Source organism: Lontra canadensis, unplaced genomic scaffold (genome assembly GCF_010015895.1).
Source record: "Lontra canadensis isolate GAN:19392208 unplaced genomic scaffold, GSC_riverotter_1.0 scaffold6, whole genome shotgun sequence".
In the NCBI taxonomy this organism is placed as follows: Eukaryota; Metazoa; Chordata; class Mammalia; order Carnivora; family Mustelidae; genus Lontra; species Lontra canadensis.
Genome location: NW_022631000.1, coordinates 29,924,762 through 29,943,647, shown reverse-complemented (window position 1 = coordinate 29,943,647; position 18,886 = coordinate 29,924,762). Strand labels below are relative to the sequence as shown.

At 40.5% G+C, this 18,886-nt stretch overlaps 1 protein-coding gene across 5 annotated transcripts in view; it reads right to left on the bottom strand.

Moving 5' to 3' along the window:
- MED12L (mediator complex subunit 12L) overlaps positions 1-18,886 on the bottom strand; it is a 317,533-nt gene that overhangs the window by 223,724 nt on the left and 74,923 nt on the right. For all 5 annotated transcript variants that reach the window (XM_032852495.1, XM_032852497.1, XM_032852496.1 and 2 more), the window contains exons 9-11: positions 17,217-17,366; positions 16,341-16,440; positions 15,919-16,055 (exon numbers count right to left, since the gene is read on the bottom strand). In XM_032852495.1, coding sequence (XP_032708386.1) covers positions 15,919-16,055; positions 16,341-16,440; positions 17,217-17,366 — 387 coding nt within the window. The remainder of the gene's footprint in view (positions 1-15,918; positions 16,056-16,340; positions 16,441-17,216; positions 17,367-18,886) is intronic.

Below are 18,886 nucleotides of genomic sequence, written 5' to 3'. Positions count from 1 at the left end.
GGAACAGAAAGGAATTGGAGGGGAGGCTGGAAAGCCGGCCAGACCCTCGCTGCATCAGAAACAACAAACAGGAGAAATGACAACCAAGCATCAGAAACAAAAATTAAAAGAAGACACAGCAGAGGACAGTATATCCTGGGTCTGCGCGGGGCTCAGCACTGTTCCCGGAACTATGAGCTGTGGCTGCCATGGCCCAGAAATGGGTACCACAGACTGAAGATCAGAGGGGTCCAAGAAAGGTCACAGGAACCCAAGTGACATGAATGTGAGACAGGTAGGTGGAGTTAGGTCAGAAGAGGAATCATCCTTTTACGTAACCTCACCTTTCCTCTTAGAGGGTGCAAGCCAAGCAATGTAACATCACCTGCCAGTGTTTACTATTTGTCCGGCTTTATAAACACTGCACCGCAAGAGCTGGAGAATCACAGTCTTGGCTTTCATGCGAGAGGTCCTAAACGCTTTAGAATCCATAAGCTCAATTAAGATTTTAAGAGTTGTAAACACACTCCCAGGAAAAATATGCAGACATTAACACATAAATCCAGCACAACTTTTCAGAAAGTTCATGGACTCTGAGAAGACACCCAAGCATCCAGGGTAAGAATCCCTAATCAATTTATGGTACTAGCAAACAATTTAGATCATGAAAACCATTTTATTGCAAATTCTTAGTCATCCTACCCTAAATTTGGTTAAACACATGTTGACTCAAACAAAGAAATGTTATCTAGGGCAGACCTCAAAAGAATCTCTGGGTCTCTTAATTTAAATTAAGAGAAATAACTGAATTAAAATATGTAAAGATTGAACATAACATTTAAGAGAGAAAGAGACTAGAAGGAAGGTTTGCCTGGATTCAATCTAATCCAGAGAAAAGGAAAAACATAAAAAGTGAATTCAGTGAAGCACTACATGCTTAGATTTACATTACAGAGAACAAAAGGAGTTACCCTAAAAATACTACCATCAGTTTTTAATAAATTAATGTAGCCAGTAATGTGCATCATATCTGCATTTATAGTTTTTTGTATTTTCTTCTGCATCATTAAAGTAAGATGAAAATAGGCTACAAAGGAATAAAGGAGTGACTCACTCAACTTAAGTAATGGGCTCTGTTTGACCTAAACGTGCACAGAACAGCACATATAAGGGAAAACACTTCTTTTTAACACATCCAGATCAGGACCACAGGTCTGGAGTGACGTGCTTAGAAAATAAGCCCTAGGAAGGAGTCAATTCACTTCCAGAAGCACTTATTAAGGACCCATGCTGAGGGAAAAAAATGTAAAAGACCTGGCCCATTCTCTACAAGTTCACCTTCTAGAAAGAAAAACAGAAAAAACAACTAATCATAAAGCTACAAGACATGGGGTGGCTGGCTCAGCTCGAGGAGTGTGCAAGTCTTGATCCTGGCATCATAAGCTTGAGCTCCATGATGGGTGTAGAGATTACTTAAATAAATAAATAAAATAAACAAACAAATAAAATAAACTTTAAAAAACATAAAAGCTACAAGACGTTTTGACAACATGGAGGAAGAAATAATTAAGTCCAACTGTCTGCACTTTCCGTATCTCATAGGCAATAAGCGTCTGTCCGTCCCAGCTTACAGACACATCTGAGATCTTAACTTCAAGACAGGAGGGCCTGCAGTCTGCCTGCTATAGCTGTGGTCTACAATTTGTAATTATTAAGAAATAACTGAATTAAGAAAACCCAAGGAAAATGCTGCTGAAAGATTATGTTTTTAAAATACAAAATTTTATTACAGAAATTTTCTTATATTAATTTCAATTATAGGCCCATAATCTATTTTCAACCAGTAAATACTTCCTAATACCGGCCAGATTCAAACAGTGCAAAGCCTACTCTTTTGGACTATCAGATGGACTACCAAATAATGCCAGGTCTTCCTTAGGATATTGGAGTGGTAGGGATGGAGGGATACACAGGTTCTGTATCCAGTTTAAAAGAAACAGTAAGCTATTACAAAAGATGTTTTATTACTAACTTCTCAGAAAATCATACTGAAAATCAGGTCATCTGATACCAACTTTAAAGCAAACCGCCCCTGCAATATGAAAAATTACATTTATGTATTTCGGTCATAATGTACTTTATTAGTTCATTATTACTGAAAAATTATCTATTAGTTATAAAATGCTTTTATAATTTCAGCATATTTTTCAAGGTAATTTTTCAGTGAAAACTCCCCCTCTGACCCCTTCTAATTACTACAAAGTTTTGATTCACATTTTAAGGTATGTTTACCAAGAGGCCCCTTCTAGATTCCACTACCGAAAACAAGGATATTCTGCTTTTTTCACTCTAGTCCCAGTTCCAGGGTATATTCAGACAATCAGACATGTTTAGTGCACATGCACACAGACACCCATGGCTTACACTCCCCACATGCAGATCCTTGCGCCCCTCCCCCACCACTCTGCATCAGTCAACTTTTGGAAAATTAGAGGATTGCTCCCATTTGCCTACCAGATGCTATCTTACAAATTAATTCAAATAACTGCCAACAGGACATCATAATTTCAAATATGTAAATTGAAGAACATTCTCACTCTATAAACAAATTTCTAAGAATATTAAGCTCTACTTCTTTAAAACAATAATTATTTGGTAAGTGAAATTTAGTAAATATGATTTTAACATATAAAAACTTCAAGGCAAAAAAAAAATTTTTTTTTAAGATTTTACTTATTTATTTGACAGAGAGAGAAACAGGGAGAGAGGGAACACAAGCAGGGGCAGTGGAAGAAGCAGCAGCAGACTTCCTGCAGAGCAGCTAGCCCGATATGGGACTGGATCCCAGGACCCTGGGATCATGACCTGAGCTGAAGGCAGACGCTTAACAGCTGAGCCACCCAGGTGCCACTCAAGGCAAAAATCTGAGGAAATTTAGGAGTTCAAGATACAGGGGTGCCTGGGAGGCTCAGATGGTTATGTGTCTGCCTTAGGCTCAGGTCATAATCCTAGGAACCTAGGATTAAGTCCCCGCATCAAAATCCCTGCTCAGTGGGGGAGCCAGCTTCTCTCTCTGCCTCTGCCACGCGCGCTCTCTCTCTCTCTCTCTCTGTGTCTCTCATGAATAAATAAATAAAATCTTAAAAAAAAACAAATTTGAGATATAAACTACAGTCCCTCTCTTCAACAAGATGGCAGTTAAGTGGGACAGACATACATGTATACAAATAATTTGGAAATGAAATGAAAAGGAAAAAAATGGGAAATGAAGATTATCTCGGAAGTCAACACTTAACAGGAGTTGAGAGAGAAAACTGAAGGGAATTACTAGATGCTTTCTTTCAGAAATTTTTGGGAAAAATCTTGAAGAATGAGTTAAATTTCAAGAGAGAGATGAATAAAAGGAGAAACAAGTAAGTGGGAGATAGAATAACACCCCCAACCCCAAAGATGTCCACATGCTAAAGCCAGAACATATGAATACTTTACCTTAAATGACAAAATGGACACTGTGGCTGTGATTAAGTTCAGGATGTCAAGAGGGGATAATTATCCCAGATTACTGGGTGGAACCAACGTAAGCACAGCAGTAGTTGTGAGTCAAAGAGATTTGACAGGAGAAGCAGGAGCCAGGGTCAGAGACTGGAAGATGCTGTGCTGATGACTTTGGAGAAGGAGCAAGGGGACACAAGCTAAGGAATGCAGGTGGCTTACAGAAGCTGGGAAACACAAGGAAACGGATACTCCCGTACAGTCTCCCTAAGAATGCAGCCCAAATGACACCTTGATTAGAGCCCAATAAGACCATAACCTCCAAAACTGCAAGAGGAAAAATGTGTGGTGTCTTAAGCCACTAAATTTCTGCTAACTTGCTATGGCAGCAATAGGAAATTACTTCAAAGAAATTTTAAACAAGCACATAAAAAGTGGCAAATGGGACACCTGGGTGGCTAAGTCAGTTGGGTGTCTGCCTTCAACTCAGTCATGGTCCTAGGGTCCTGGGATCGAGCCCCTCATCCGGCTCCCTGCTCAGTGGGGAGCCTGCTTCTCCCTCTGCCTCTATCTCCTCCCTTCTGTTCATGCTATCTAAAAAATGAAACCTTTAAAATATCTGTTTTTTTCATATCATTTGTTCCAATAATTCAATCTCTAAAAATATAACCCAAGGAAATTATCTTAAAGTAAGAAGATAGGAGTACTCAAGTTATCAGCGAAGCATGATACTAAAACACTCTTCCTCTTCTAGCTCCCAGAAATTGACAGATTCCCTCTGAAATTTGAAAGAGGCTCTTAATGGATCAAAACAGAGAAAAGATGGTGAACTCACAGGGAGAGAGAAAGTCTTTATGGATGGTTCACAGGCAAGAGCATTTGTCTTCAACAATGAACTATGGGCATTTTTGTAGTGTTTGTTTAATTTTTCTATTTTTCTGCAGACAAATGGTGATATTTCAGTATCTAATTAAAGATGTATAAAATAAGGAAGGCAGCCTGGAGGGTCCTGCCACAAAACAAAGGGAAAGGGGAAGTCAAAGATGCAAGTCCCCTCCGACAGCGTTCTCCCCTCTCAAACAAGGTCAGCTCCCTGCCAGCCTACCATTCCTCCCTCCTTCCAGAAGCAGCACCCCTACTTCTCCTAGGGACACTGCTCCTCCTGCTCCAGGGGATTCACAGAGGGGTACCCCATCCTCTTAGCTTTAGTGCCAAATTCTGGATTGGGGTCTCCCACAAGCAATGATGACTTTAGGCAATTCTTTGGTCACACAAACACACACAAAAATCACTCTATCAGGAACTCATCAGTTGTGCTACTCTGTGCTCAATCTTGTAAAACAATGGGGATTCTAAGAGAGGACCCCTGAGCAGACGAAACTTTCTATCCTGATCAAAAATATTTTTCAGGGGGCGCCTAGGTGGCTCAGTGGGTTAAAGCCTCTGCCTTCGGCTCAGGTCATGATCCCAGGGTTCTGGGATCAAGCCCCACATCGGGCTCTCTGCTCAGCAGGGAGCCTGCTTCCTCCTCTCTCTCTGCCTGCTTCTCTGCCTGCTTGTGATCTCTGTCAAATAAATAAATAAAATCTTTTTTAAAAAAAATTTTTTTCAGGATACGTTTTCTGCCATATGTATTGCTTATTCTAGCCATTACTAAAATCTTAGCATTTATTAACTGACAAAAACAGACACAACAAAAATTAAAAGTTAAACTTCCTGACCTTTTCAATCATTTTTTTTTTAAAGATTTATTTATTTGAGAGCACGAGCAAGCATATGCATGTGTAAGTGAGAGGAGGGGCAGAGGGAGAGGGAGAGAATCCCAAGCAGACTCTGTGCTGAGTGCAGGGCCCCATAAGGGGCTTGATCTCAGGACCCTGAGATGATGACATGAGCCAAAATCAAGAGTCAGATGTTTAACCAACTGAGCCACCTAGATGCTCCTCTTTTCAGTCATTATTAATGAAAATTTAAAACATAAAATTACTTAGTATGGACTTATAATCACCCTTAAAAATAACAAATTAAGTTATCTTGGCAAATTTACAGGTGGTAATAAAGATAGTTAACATTTATTGGGTACTTACTCAATTTACAGTCCAACATTGCAATAAATGTGTTTCAGGAATTATTTCTTTTAATCTTTACTACCTATGAGCTAGTTATCATTGCCATTTTACAATAAAGGAACCCAAGGCATAGAGATGTTAAATACATTGTCCAAGATCACTCAGCTAATTAATAAAACTCTTGCCACAGCATAAATCTCAGGATATGAACTAAGTAAGTACAGCAACGCTGTGTTTTCAACAGAACCTGGGAAGGTAGTCTTGACCCTCCTCCCAGAGTACACAATGGCCTTTGTGTGAGCTCCAAGCTTCTCTCGGCTCTTCTGCCTCTACTCCCGATGCTTACAACATCGGAGTGTTCTGCTCTTTTGCACAGAATATTAATTCCATGTAACAGGCATCTTTCACAACATGGCTTCATGATTATCAGAACTCCAGCTATTGGTTTCAAATAATCCATGAGGACATGGAGACATGCCACTGAGAGCAACTAAAGAAAGTCCTTTACCATCTCAAATACTGAAAAGGAGAGCTGGAGTCTTGAGAAGCAGGAACAGGCAGCTTTTCATACTGGTACTTCGTAATAGATAGTAAGACTTTAATAGTCCACCGCGTGCACCCTGAGTCCGCAACTCTATAGAAGTGACAAAGATAGAAAAGAATGAAAGAGACAGAGAGAAACTGAGCTGTGGCACATAAATTAAGGCCAGAGAAAAAGAGCCAAAACAGGGGGTCAAGAATCTGAATTCTAGCCACGGCAGAAATTAAACATGTAATCATGGCAATAATAATAACAACACTTGTAAATTTCTAGCCACAGGTAGCAGCAGAAGTAATGACTGAAAATATCGAGCAGACACTGGGTGTTTCACACACATCATCTCTAATCTCAAGAAACTCTGCAGTAGGTCTTCCTATTACCATTTGACGGATAAGAAAAGATAAGAGGTTCACAGGTTAAGATGGCCAAAGGCACAGAGATATAAAGTGGCAGAGCTAGGAGACCTAATTCCTAACTCCAAAGCCCATTCTTTCTGCTGCTCCCATCATCACTGAATCAAGATCCCTAGAAGCACAAGGAGCATCACTGTTACATGGAAATCTCTCAAGTAGCTCGCGCACATGCACGCACACACACACCAGGAAGCCTGCTGCTGAGCCCCATTCCAACCAGCCTCTGCCACCCACTATTATAGCTGGACTTCTACCGCCTGAGGAACATGCCAGACTTATAATCAAATGGGTGTGCAGAAAATGAATTTCCAAAGACTTCATTCCTCTTCTATCACTTGCTAGATCACACATTGGTATAGGTCAAGGATTTGTCTTTTTCATGGCTTTATTTTCAGCCATCTACAACAGTGTCTGGCACACAGTAGATATTCTTCATCATAGAGTAAAAGCAACACTGTATTACTTGAAACCAAAAGCAAAAACAAGGTAAGATGCGGGGCAGACAATGGTGGGATGAGTTTACATTTTATTCTCCTCCCCCAAAATATACATTGCACTTACTTAATATAAAACAGTATCTGGTAATCTAACAGCTAATTAAGTGCTAAGTACTCGATGTATTCTCATTCCTAATTTAATGAGTCAAGGATGCTGGTCCGAACACTATTACTAAGAATCATTCTGAAGGATCTAGCCAATGGGAAGAAATAGATACTTGAAAGAATATGGTAACATTACTAGAGTTTACATAAAATGATTATCTTCCTCCACCAACTCAGAGAACTAGAAGACTTGATTAGAATAAAAGAGCTGAACATCTTAAGTAGAAGAAAAACAAGCAAAAAGTGATGGACAACAGTAAGCAGAGAGAAGAAAATCCTGCGGAGTATTTTGTAGAATGTAATCCATTTATGTCCTCCCACCTGTTAAGTGTCCATATATGTATATAAATACCCAGGAAAGTATCGGAAGGAAAGGTTCCAAAATGAACAATGGTTACTGTTCATGTATATAAGGAGTGTTTGCTTTACAGTATGCCCCGTTCTGATGCTTTCACTACAATGCTTTGGGTCTTCAGCAAATGAGGTCTGAAAGTTAAATAACTCATTCAATGTCTCAAAGCTACAAGGTCACTGACCTAAAAGTCAAATCCATGCTACATGCTCCACAGGAGGAGCTCATACGCCAACATGCTCCCCTTCCAGGCAGAAGAGTGGGAGAAGGGTCCAAGTTGTGGGCTGAAGGGCACTTCATGATATCAAAAATAAATTCCACCCTATGTGCATAAAAGTCACAAGATACCTGAAACTAATAACACTATAAATCATACTGCACTGTATTGTAATAACTAGTCCTTCAACAAATATTTTTAAAAAACACAAGACAAGAAAAAATAATTGCTATAATGAGAACAAAAAAGACAATGAATGGACACAAAATTCAAAAATCAATAAGGTTCTTCAAACAACAGCATTTTTAATTTAGCCTCATGAACTCTGGACACATCCACGGTGGTAAACTACCGTGTTAAAATCATTGTTAACTCTGTTGCAAATAAACATCATTAGGGTCCCATCTACATCTATAATAAAGGGACCCCAAATGTGGAGGTCCTCATCATCAGGAAGATCTGTCACATTTTTCTTTCCTAGAAATGGTGGGGCTTAAACTTGATAGACTAATCCTAATTCAGTTCTTATTCGGTCACTCAATAACATAACAGTCTATAAAAACTAACCACATGTCTTCTGTAACAAACAAAGAAGGGAAAACAATTGACAACTACATCTGAAAGTCAGGCTTCCTCTAGAAATTAGAAGATACTTGAGGAGACTGTTTGCTATTTTAAGAGCTTTGTTAATATGTTACCTATATTATAAAATAATACCATAAAAGGGAATGGGAAGGGCCAGCTGGGTGGCTCAGTGGATTAAAGCCTCTGCCTTCGGCTCAGGTCATGATCCCAGGGTCCTGGGATCAAGCCCCACATCGGGCGCTCTGCTCAGCGGGGAGCCTTCTTCTCCCTCTCTCTCTGTCTGCCTCTCTGCCTACCTGTGATCTCTGTCAAATAAATAAATAAAATCTTAAAAAAAAAAAAAGTTTAAAAAAGGGGGGGGAATGGGAAAAACCAATGACTCATTACCATAAGCAACGGTAAACTAAAAGAACTTGAGATCAGATACTGAATAAAGCTCTTCAATAGCTTTATAATCCGAGACTAACGGGACATGTTTATAAATGTAATTAATCATGCTTAGTCAACATTAAACAAAATGGTTATATCTGGATTAAAAAGTGTCATGATAGCACCAATAAATGACAAGGGAGAATATATAAAGCAGTGTTATTAGCAAGTTATATGGTTTGCAACCTGAGGCACATTACAGAGATCTGGATGAATTTCAAGAGCTGCATTAAGTTAAAACGTGGTCTAAACTGCTAATAGAATATAAGCCTGTTGCACAAGATCATAAATAGCACTTAATGCACAGAATCACCATGAAGAGCATAAGACTAAGACTGTTAACCACAAACCCAGAAGACATATTTACATATAAATAGTATGTACATGTAAAAAATCTTCCTAAATATGAATGACTGATTCCCCATGTATATATTTTTTTTAAGATTTTATTTATTTATTTGACAGAGAGATCACAAGTAGGCAGAGGCAGACAGAGAGAGAGATAGGGAAGCAGGCCCCCCCTCTGAGCAGAGAGCCCAATTCAGGACTCCATCCCAGGACCCTGGATCATGACCTGAGCCAAAGGCAGAGGCTTTAATCCACTGAGCCACCCAGGTGCCCTGAAGATTTGGGATTTTCTAACTTAAATATTGTTTACTATGCTGAAATTGTTATGCCTTTTAAAATCAGAGATTATTCCTACAAATAAATATGCAAATATTAACATGGATAGTGGTAACTATAAAGGTTTTTCCCTCCTTTTTCCAAAATTACATCTGACACTTGTTTGTTCCACTACAGTTACCTGAGATAAAATGATTTATTAAAGAAGTGGGACAAGGAATAGAATGTACTAGTCAAGAGCTGGATCCTAGGAGTGCCTGGGTGGCTCAGTTGGTTGAGCACCCAGCTCTTGATCTCAGCGTCATGAGTTCAAGGCCCCATATTGGGCTCCTCACTGGGTGTGGAGCCTACTTCAAAATTTTTTTTACACATTTTTTTCTTAATAAAAAATGTTTAAAAAAAAAAAAGAATTGGGTTCTAGAACCATTTAAGATTCCAATCCCTATTTTCCCACCAGTGAGTTGGGTATGACCTTGGACAACTGACTCATCATCTCTACACCTCAGTTTCTTCATCTGTAAGTAGGAGACAAAGAAAAAAAATTTTTTAAACATGTTTCTCAGATGACATAGCACATAATGGGGCCTAGTGCTCAAGATGTACTTTAAAAAGGCTGAAGAAAAAAGACTTGCATCACATGCTCAAAAACAATCTAAGAGGCTCACCACAATCTAAGTGGATTCATGACTGACCCTTACAATTACAGCAATGTCTAAATGTCTGGACTTGCCATCCCCACCCCCAACCATGTTAATATAATCACCCTCTCACAACAAATTTACTTGAAGAAAGAAGAAAATGGTAGCCATAAGAGGCTGGCACCCCCCTCCACTTCAGACACACAGTAGGAAACCATGTGACTTCTCCAGTACCACGTGCTCTGGCAGGGCTATGATCAGCACCAACAATTCTAAAACTCAGCCCACACATCTCAACGGAAAGCCATCCAGGTGTGTTTCCTTGTTTGCTTGACCTCTGCCTCATTTAACTTTGTTAAATGTTGAGTCTTAATTTTTAAAAGTGACTTTTTCTTAAACATTAAAAAGCAACAAGAATAACACCAACCCAAAATACCCTGGAACACTGGAGCATGATCTCTTTCACTACATGGGAGCACTGCAGCCGCGTCCCCTGGGGTGGGCCAGTCTCACCCGATGACTTCCCTACTGAGGGGAAATCTTTGTGAGCATCAAAGAATGTAAAAAGCCTGACAGATCCTGCCTATGCATTTTAGATTAATGGTCTGTGTGATGGGTGGGTGTGTATGTGTGTGTGTGTGCGTCCACAGTAGTCCCCAGGGACCCATAGGACCATATTCCTTCCATGTCTCTAGAGTTGAACTGCCTCCCTAAATATTTCAGTTATAATAGTAGGTAGTGTTTATGGAGTATTTCTTTACTCACTAGGCACTAAAAATACTTGAATGTTTTCTCAGTATTGTTTCAGGTCATTTTCACATCACCAGGAGGTAGAAATCCCATTTTAAAAGTGGGGAAATTGAGACGCATCAAGAGTAGGTGAATTGTACATAATGTGCCCAAGAAATACACTATTAATCTGATTTTTCAGCTGAGAACTCTGTCAGCCGCCCTCCTACCTCCACCTGCACATGCTTTCTTATACTTCTGAGCCTGTACCATCATTAAAACCAACATACTCTATAGATTTTCTTTCTGCACCCCTACCCTTCCAAACCCAATCCCATAGAGGGTTTTCCTTTCCATTTCACTGTCCCAGCAGCTTTTCTGTAAGCCTCCCAAAAACCAATTCAGTAAGTATTTCCTGAGGACATATGGGGTACCAGGCATGGTGTTAAAAGACTGGTGATATGCTGGTGAGCCAAAGGAACACTGACCAACCTTGGGACTACAGGCTGGCAGGGGGAAAACATGTAACAAGCCCAGCAATGACAGAAACAGATTCTCCTTTGCACGGTGCTGAGAGTTCCTCAACTACATGGATGCCGACCTGCTCTGGCCCTGGCGGCCTGGGCCGGGGGGGAATCAGACAGCTGCTCTGGACTTGGGGCCTAAAACTCAGTATGAACTCATCACACATAGAGAATGCTTCATGAATAAGCAGAAAAGAAACAATAAATATATGTATTTTCAGGTTTGGGCGTGTGATGGTTTTGTATAACAGCAGACAAAGAGGAAACGGACATGCTGCAGCTGCTCTGGCCTTTTCATTACTCAGGAGAAAGTCGGCTTCCTTGGGCACCAAAGAGAGAAGTGAAAAGACGGCTCTTCCTGCCGTCTTTAGACTCTCCCTTCCATCCATGTCCCTCAGGGACCCAAAGATGCAGCTACTTCTTCCTTCACACCCAACACAAACAAGGAAAGACGCCAAGAGGAAGGAAGCAGTCTGGGTACTCTGAAGGCTGAGGGGCACCCTACCCTCAGATTTGAGGTCAGCAATGTGGCCCCCACCTGTAGGCTGCAAGGGACAGACTCAGTCAGGACCTGGAATCAAGAGGTGCCCCCCATTCCCAACAACAGTCCCTTGTGTGGACATCAGGCTTCTCTGCCTCCATCATCCAGAGCAGAAATGGTTCTGAAACACTGAGCAGGCAAATCAGTATGCCAGTGCATAAAACAGGAACCAGGAGTTGCAAAGTGACAGACACTGGGCAAACATGGCCAACAGACACTGCCTGGCCTGCAGAGTGTTTTAAGAGTGGAAAAATCTACGTGTAAATCTTGACATCCAAGTTCTCTTGAAATGTTGAATGATCAGATGACAGTGGGTCAGTGTTCCTAAGTAGCAGCTGAGACAGGCCTCTCTACTTAGAAAGGGCAAGCACCCTGCCAGGTCGCCTCTCAGGGGCCCTGGACCCGCCAGCCTACCATTAACTTGCACCATTGCCTGATGGCAGTACAATCCAAGTCTCCAAGCCCTGTCCTCAGCATTACGAGTTTTATAATGGAGAATTAAGCAGCACAGATCTAGAGTAAGTAAACATTGCGGATTTTAAGATTTCTATTTTCACCTCTCTTACAACAGGAGCCAAACCCTAAGGCAGAAAGAGTGGCTGAGGATGAGGGCTGCAACAGAAGAGAGGGTAAAGGAATAACACCGTCCACGCAGCACGATGGGAGTAGGCCGCAGGCCTGACATACCCCATCGTGGGGCATACTCAGTCTCAGGACCGCAGCCTAAGTACAGGGCAGGACAGGGACCTCAGTGCCTTTATCCCGTGCATTATGGCTTTCGATGGGCTTCAACCAAACATGGAGATTAACTACACACACAAACCTGAACTTCGGACTTCGAGTCCCATCTGAATGGCTGCTCTCCCATCTCCCTCCCTTCAAGAAAATGGAAAGGACGAGATCTCCTTTCAGCAGTTCCAGAGAGAAAGGAATCAAGAAGGGTGACGTTCAACTTCCTCACACAGATGTGAGGAAGCAGGCTGAGCAACCCAGGGCCCAGCCCGACCGAAACAACTCCAACAAAAACAAACCTCAAGCTCCCTGCAGTTGCAGAGGCTGGTCACTTGTTCTATTATCTTTCATGTTGTCTAAGTCCTAACACACACTATGAAACCAAAAAAAGAGGAAGCACATTTTAAAGAAGTACGACCTGTTTCTGAATCCTAATCACACCACTCTATGCAACTTCTAATCAGAAAAGTATAGTTTCATCATACTGGCTCTTCCAACGTTATACTAATATTACTACTAATTACTGCTATTTATAGTTAATGTTTTTAAAAACATTTATAGAGTGCTTTATAATGCTCAAAGTGCTCATGTCCCTTAGGGATAGGTAAGCTGGCATAGAGCACTCGCCCTAACAAATGAGGACACTAAGGCACAGAGCCTGCAAGTTAAGTTGCTCAAGGTCACATAGCTGATCATAGTTAATACAACTCCACAGCTCATCCATGAAGTCCAGATATATATATATATAAAGCGACTTGGTAGTCAAGAAAATAGTAGTCCCTTGTGAAGAGAAAACACAAAATGAAACACTGTCATTTGCCGACATATACATACACACTTTGATATACACACTCGCACAAATGCCAAAGCCATATTGTAAAATGTATAATGCTTAACAAAAATTAATTTAATGTTAAATATTTTAATGTTTAAAAATTATCCTAATGTTAATTAACTGGATCTGCCTATTCTTTCTGACAGATTAAGAAAAGGTGAGCAGTCTGAATTATGGGTTTAAAATATAATTTTTGTCTTACTCAAAAAAGAGCACTGTAACCACAGAGCAACCTCACTCACATCAATTCTTTCCATAATTGAGTCAACATTTGAAATAATTACTCCTAAATGGACAACACTGACCTTCCTTCAGATGAAACATCTCACTACAACATTCGGGACTCTCAGTCCTGAGCACATGTCGCCCTCTAGTGGCGACCACTTCCCCATATCCTGGGGGAAGTCCCTCATTGGAGACAACTGTGCTTTAGATTTAGAAAGCTTATAGTGTGATTTTATTCACAAATACAAAACTTGGGGCACCTGGATGGCTCCGTCAGTTAAGCGTCTGACTCTTAATCTCAGTTCAGGTCTTGATCTCAGAGATGTGAGTTCAAGCCTTGAGTTGGGCTCCATGCTGGGCATGGAGCCTACTTAAATATATATATATGTATTTATAATTTATGTAATTATATGTATATTTACATAATTATATATTTTATATACATGTATATATAACTTCATTTCTGCCCTTGATAAGACACTCATCATTTTCTCTTAAGAGTGCTAGTGAATAACTTAAGTCTCTGTGGGTGAATGGGCAATTCGTTCACTAGAAGTTCTATAGTCAGGCTAACCACAAAACTCAAGTGGTTTTGGTGCACTTGCTAAAAGGCTCACAAGAGAACAATACAGTCTTTACTCAACACTTGGAGCAAGAAGCTTAGCAGTTCAAAAGGATATCTTGAATTTGAGGTATCCCTACTTTCCTTCCAAGTATCTCACATCTATATATTAAAAACCTTAAAAGTCTAGCAACATTTCACCTAAGAAAGTCTTTATTACAACTGGACACCCCAAAAGAACACAGTAACACTCTAACTTGTGTTAATCAGCAGAGAATTGTACAGACTTATAATCAATGTACTTTACTGAAGTACCAAACCATTGCTGAGACCTCACAATGAGTGAGAAAATACACTCGGTCTGTACCTCACTCAACAGTCTGGTATTCTACTTGGCACCAGTGAACTTGAAACTTATCTTTGAGAAGCAGGGTGACAATACAAACTATTCCAGAAAGAGGAATAACCTAGAACAGGTTCACATCATGTTCACATCAGGGTGGAATAAGGAAAAGTTTCAGGTTATTGCTTATGTTGTTTAATCTCTCCTTTCCCCATATGCATTCTCAAAGGCTAATACAAAAATCAAAGATAATAGTAATCAGTCAACTGAGGTGTTCCTTGAAGGCAAGTACCATGTCTTAAAACTTACCTCTTCATTCCTGGTGCCTATTAGAACCTGGATATACCATGAGTGCTTTCCATTGCAAAAAGAACACAGCCTTGCTCATTGTCCCAAAATAAGGTTGAGGGAAAAAAAAAAAAAATGAAAAACCTTTGTTTCTAGAGCAGTTCAATAATGAAACAATCTAATCCAAGAAAGCATAAGATCATAAATGTCTATGATAACCAGTTAATTTTATGTGTGAATCTGGTTAGGCCATGGTACCCAGTATTTTTAGCCAAATTCCAGTCTAGATGCTGCTGTGAAGATATTTTTTTAAATGTGGATAACATTTAAATCAGTAAAGTTTGAGTAAAGCAGATTATTCTCCATAATATGGGTGGGCCTCATCCAATTAGTTGAAGGCTTTGGAGAAAAGATAGGTCCCCGAGTAAGAAGGAATTCTGCTTCCAGATGAATTTCAGACTTAAGACTGCAAAATCAACTGTTTCCAGAGTCCCAAGGTTGCTGGCCTGCCCTGCACATTTAAGATTTGCCTGCCCTCAATCATATCAGCCAATTCCCTAAAATAAACACTTATTTCTCACTTATGTGTATATATATATATATATATGTGTGTGTGTGCATATACATATATATACATATATGTGTTCATATATAAATATGTATACATACATATGTGTATACGTATATATGTATATGTATGTAAACACGTGTGTGTGTGTGTATGTGTACACATATATGTATACATATATACATCCCCTTCCCATACTGGTTCTGTTTCTCTGGAGAATCCTAATTCATGGCATACAGATTTTCCAAAGACCGTGACCACAATACTCATTCACTGCTCTAAATATTAAAATATATTCCCCCTAAGTTAAAGCCAAACCATTGTATAAGGTCCAATCACTAGATGAAGGATATTTTGCTAGAACTAAAATGATGAGGGTGAGGGGGTGATGATAAAAGGTCCAAGAAAAATCTTTCCAATAAATAAACCTAGGTTGATCAGCCCAATGGACATTGCATTTTAATAATCTAGGGACATTTTAGTCCAACAATAAAATGATTTCAGGGTGTAGACACCTTCATAAGCTATTACACTTCATAGGAAAGGCTCTGCCAAAATTTCCTGAATGAAAAAAAAAAAAAGAAAATATGATGAGAAAATTTAAATAAAGAGAAGAAAAATATTAACTACCTCTTGGTTATCTTTGTTTTGGTTTGCCCAGAAAATCTTATGATAAAGCGTCTCCATGGAATTGCTGGAATCAGTCCGATCAAAACAATGTCGATCCAACACTTCCAACGTGTGCAAAACCCGACTAATGGTCACCCCTAGATGCGGAAATTAAGGAAGCCGTTAAAGAGGTCAAACAAAGCCACAACAGCATAGTACAAAATCATCATTACGTAGGGCAAAAGGGATTTGAAGAAAGTGTCATTCTCAGCGACATGTAAGAACTGACGATGAAACCAAACCTGACGTTCTAGACAGCCAGGAACTAAAGGGCATCTGTGTGAGCGACCTTACTAATGACATGGACGGATTTTTAAGAATCAGAAACACAGCATAAAGTCCCAACATTCAAAGGCACTCCTTTCCTCCCTCGTGTTAGGTACCTGCTGTTGACTCTTGGCACTTGTCAAAAGACCACCGAACTTCCACTGCACGGCCTCTTTGTTTGATCTGCTGTTCCACCTCGTAAATCCTTGCCCGAACCTGAAAGATAATCGCTTCTAATTAACTTGCTCTAGGAAAGCCACAACGGCTGTCTAAATCATGTCAGGTTTTCCACATGAGCACAGCATCTTACAGTCCTGACTACCTTACAGCAGATTTAGCCTGCTGCCCAAGAAGTGCACTTCAAAGTTTACCAGTGGTGGTTCAATGGTTCAGTGCCAGTGTTCAATAACAAATGCTCACCCCCCCCAAAAAAAAGAAAGAAAAAGAAAAAAGAAATGCTTGCTTTATAAGTGAAAATTTTTTAGAATATCATATGGAAAGGTGAAAGCTCTAAAGTAGCATTTTTGAGCCATTGTTCTATGTATGAAAACGAGGAGGCATGTTTTATTAATTTAAGAAAAATGCTTGGCAAAAAACAGGGATCTTTGTCTCAACATTAGATCCTGTGGTTTAAGTTTCTTAAGTTTCTGAACCAAAAAACCCAGCACTAATCAAACTAACCCATCAAAACACAGTTACTAAATATCACAGACTACCAACTAGGAGCGCCCTGGTCATGTACTCGAACCACCGTTAACCACGGTGTGGACGGCAGAACTCTGTGAGAATTGCCCAGCAGGAGGGAAAGAGGAGAGGGAGCAACGTGATGAACTTCTGTGGTTCAGAGAGGCTAAATACTTCCCCCAGAGAGAAGGGGAGCAGGGCTGGGAATGGCACCCAAGCACCTGAGATGCTAACACCTCAACCTGCTATGCCGTGACGCCTCTTAAGAATGAAAAGCCCCGTCAAATCACCGTTAACAGGAAGTCTACCTGCTGATTGAAAGCCGTGTTCCCACCAGGCATGGGGAGGCTGGAGGGGGCCACCTGCAGCAGATCCAGGGGCGAGCCTGGGTTCGCGCTCTTATTGTCGTTTGTGGAATAATTCCACACCAAGGCACTTGGGCAACAGAGAGTGACAGTCTGGAAATGAAGCAGGAAAACCCAGATATTTAACAGAATGACAAAAGTGCAACAGCTTAAAAGCAAAAATGATGCCTTGTCATAACGATATTATAGTTTCCTACCACTGAATTTAAAACATGGACCACTTACCCTATTCCCAAATTTTCAAGTCCTAAGATAAAACTATAATTATTCATTTTGAGGGATGCCTGGGTAGCTCAGTCTGTGTCTGACTTCAGCTCAGGTCATGATCTCAGCATCCTCAGATGGAGCCCGATGTTGGACTCTACACTCCACGAGGATTCGGTTTCTCCCTTTCCCTCTCCCCCTGCTTGCGTGCTCTCGCTCACTCTCTGTGTCAAATAAATAAAATCTTTACAAACAAACAATTATTTTTTTTAAAGATTTTATTTTTTATTTATTTGACAGAGAGAAAGAAAGAGAGAGAGCGAGCATACAACCAGGGGGAGAAGCAGAGGAAGAGGGAGAAGCAGGCTCCCCACTGAGCAGAGAACCTGACATGGGGCTCAATCCTAAGACCCTGGGACCATGACCTGAGCCAAAGGCAGATGCTTAACTGACTGAGACACACAAGCACCCCCCAAAAAAAGAATTAATTTGAAATACAGGAGTATAGCTACTGACTGAAAAATCAAGGAATATCATAATTCATAAACATTCCAGCACCAAAAACCTAGGAAAGTTAATAAAAACACAGTAATCACCACTGAAAATTTGTCACTTAAAACAGTTCATTCAATTAGAAAAATGAGATGGAATTAAAATATGTCATTTCTAAGGTTATAAAACCTAAAAAGGAATTTTCTTTTAAATCTATGCAATAATCTCTGAGATAATATAGTATGTAGCTTCATAGATGCTGAACAGGTAGGAACCCTGGACCAGTAAATGCCAGGGTTCCTACCTGTTCAGCATCTATGAAGCTTCCTACCAGACGGTAAATGCTTTAAGCTTTGCGGGTCACCTCTAATTTCTGTCACATATTTTGTTTGTTTTACAAACTCACTGAAAATATAAAATATGTATGAAAATATAAAATATATTCTTAGCTCCTGGGCTGGACTTGGCCTCCAGGTTGTGGTTTGTCTACCCCACCTCAGACCCCTGAAGACATTTTTCCATTCAACCAGCTTTCATGAAGCACTTTCTATAACCACCTGACCCGCAGGTCACAAGAAGCCCCTGAGGGAGGCAGTGTCATCCTCCAACTGCACCAGAGGAACATGAGCCATGGGGGAGACGTGGTAACCAGCCAGACTGACTTCAGCCCAGGTGCCTGGAACCACTATGCTGAGCCTGCTGCCTCCTACACGTAGACTAGAGATTATGGCTCCAGTGTACTTAAGCACTTACTCCGCATGGTACGGCGCCGAGAAGCCTTCAGCCATCGCAACCTGAACCCTCTGAGGTAATAAAGTAGGACCTGTCGCCATCCCCCTCACACCCAGGAAACAGGCTCAAGGTTCAAGTTAGTCAGTGGCAAAGCAGAGGCTAAACTCATGTCTGCGATGATTCTA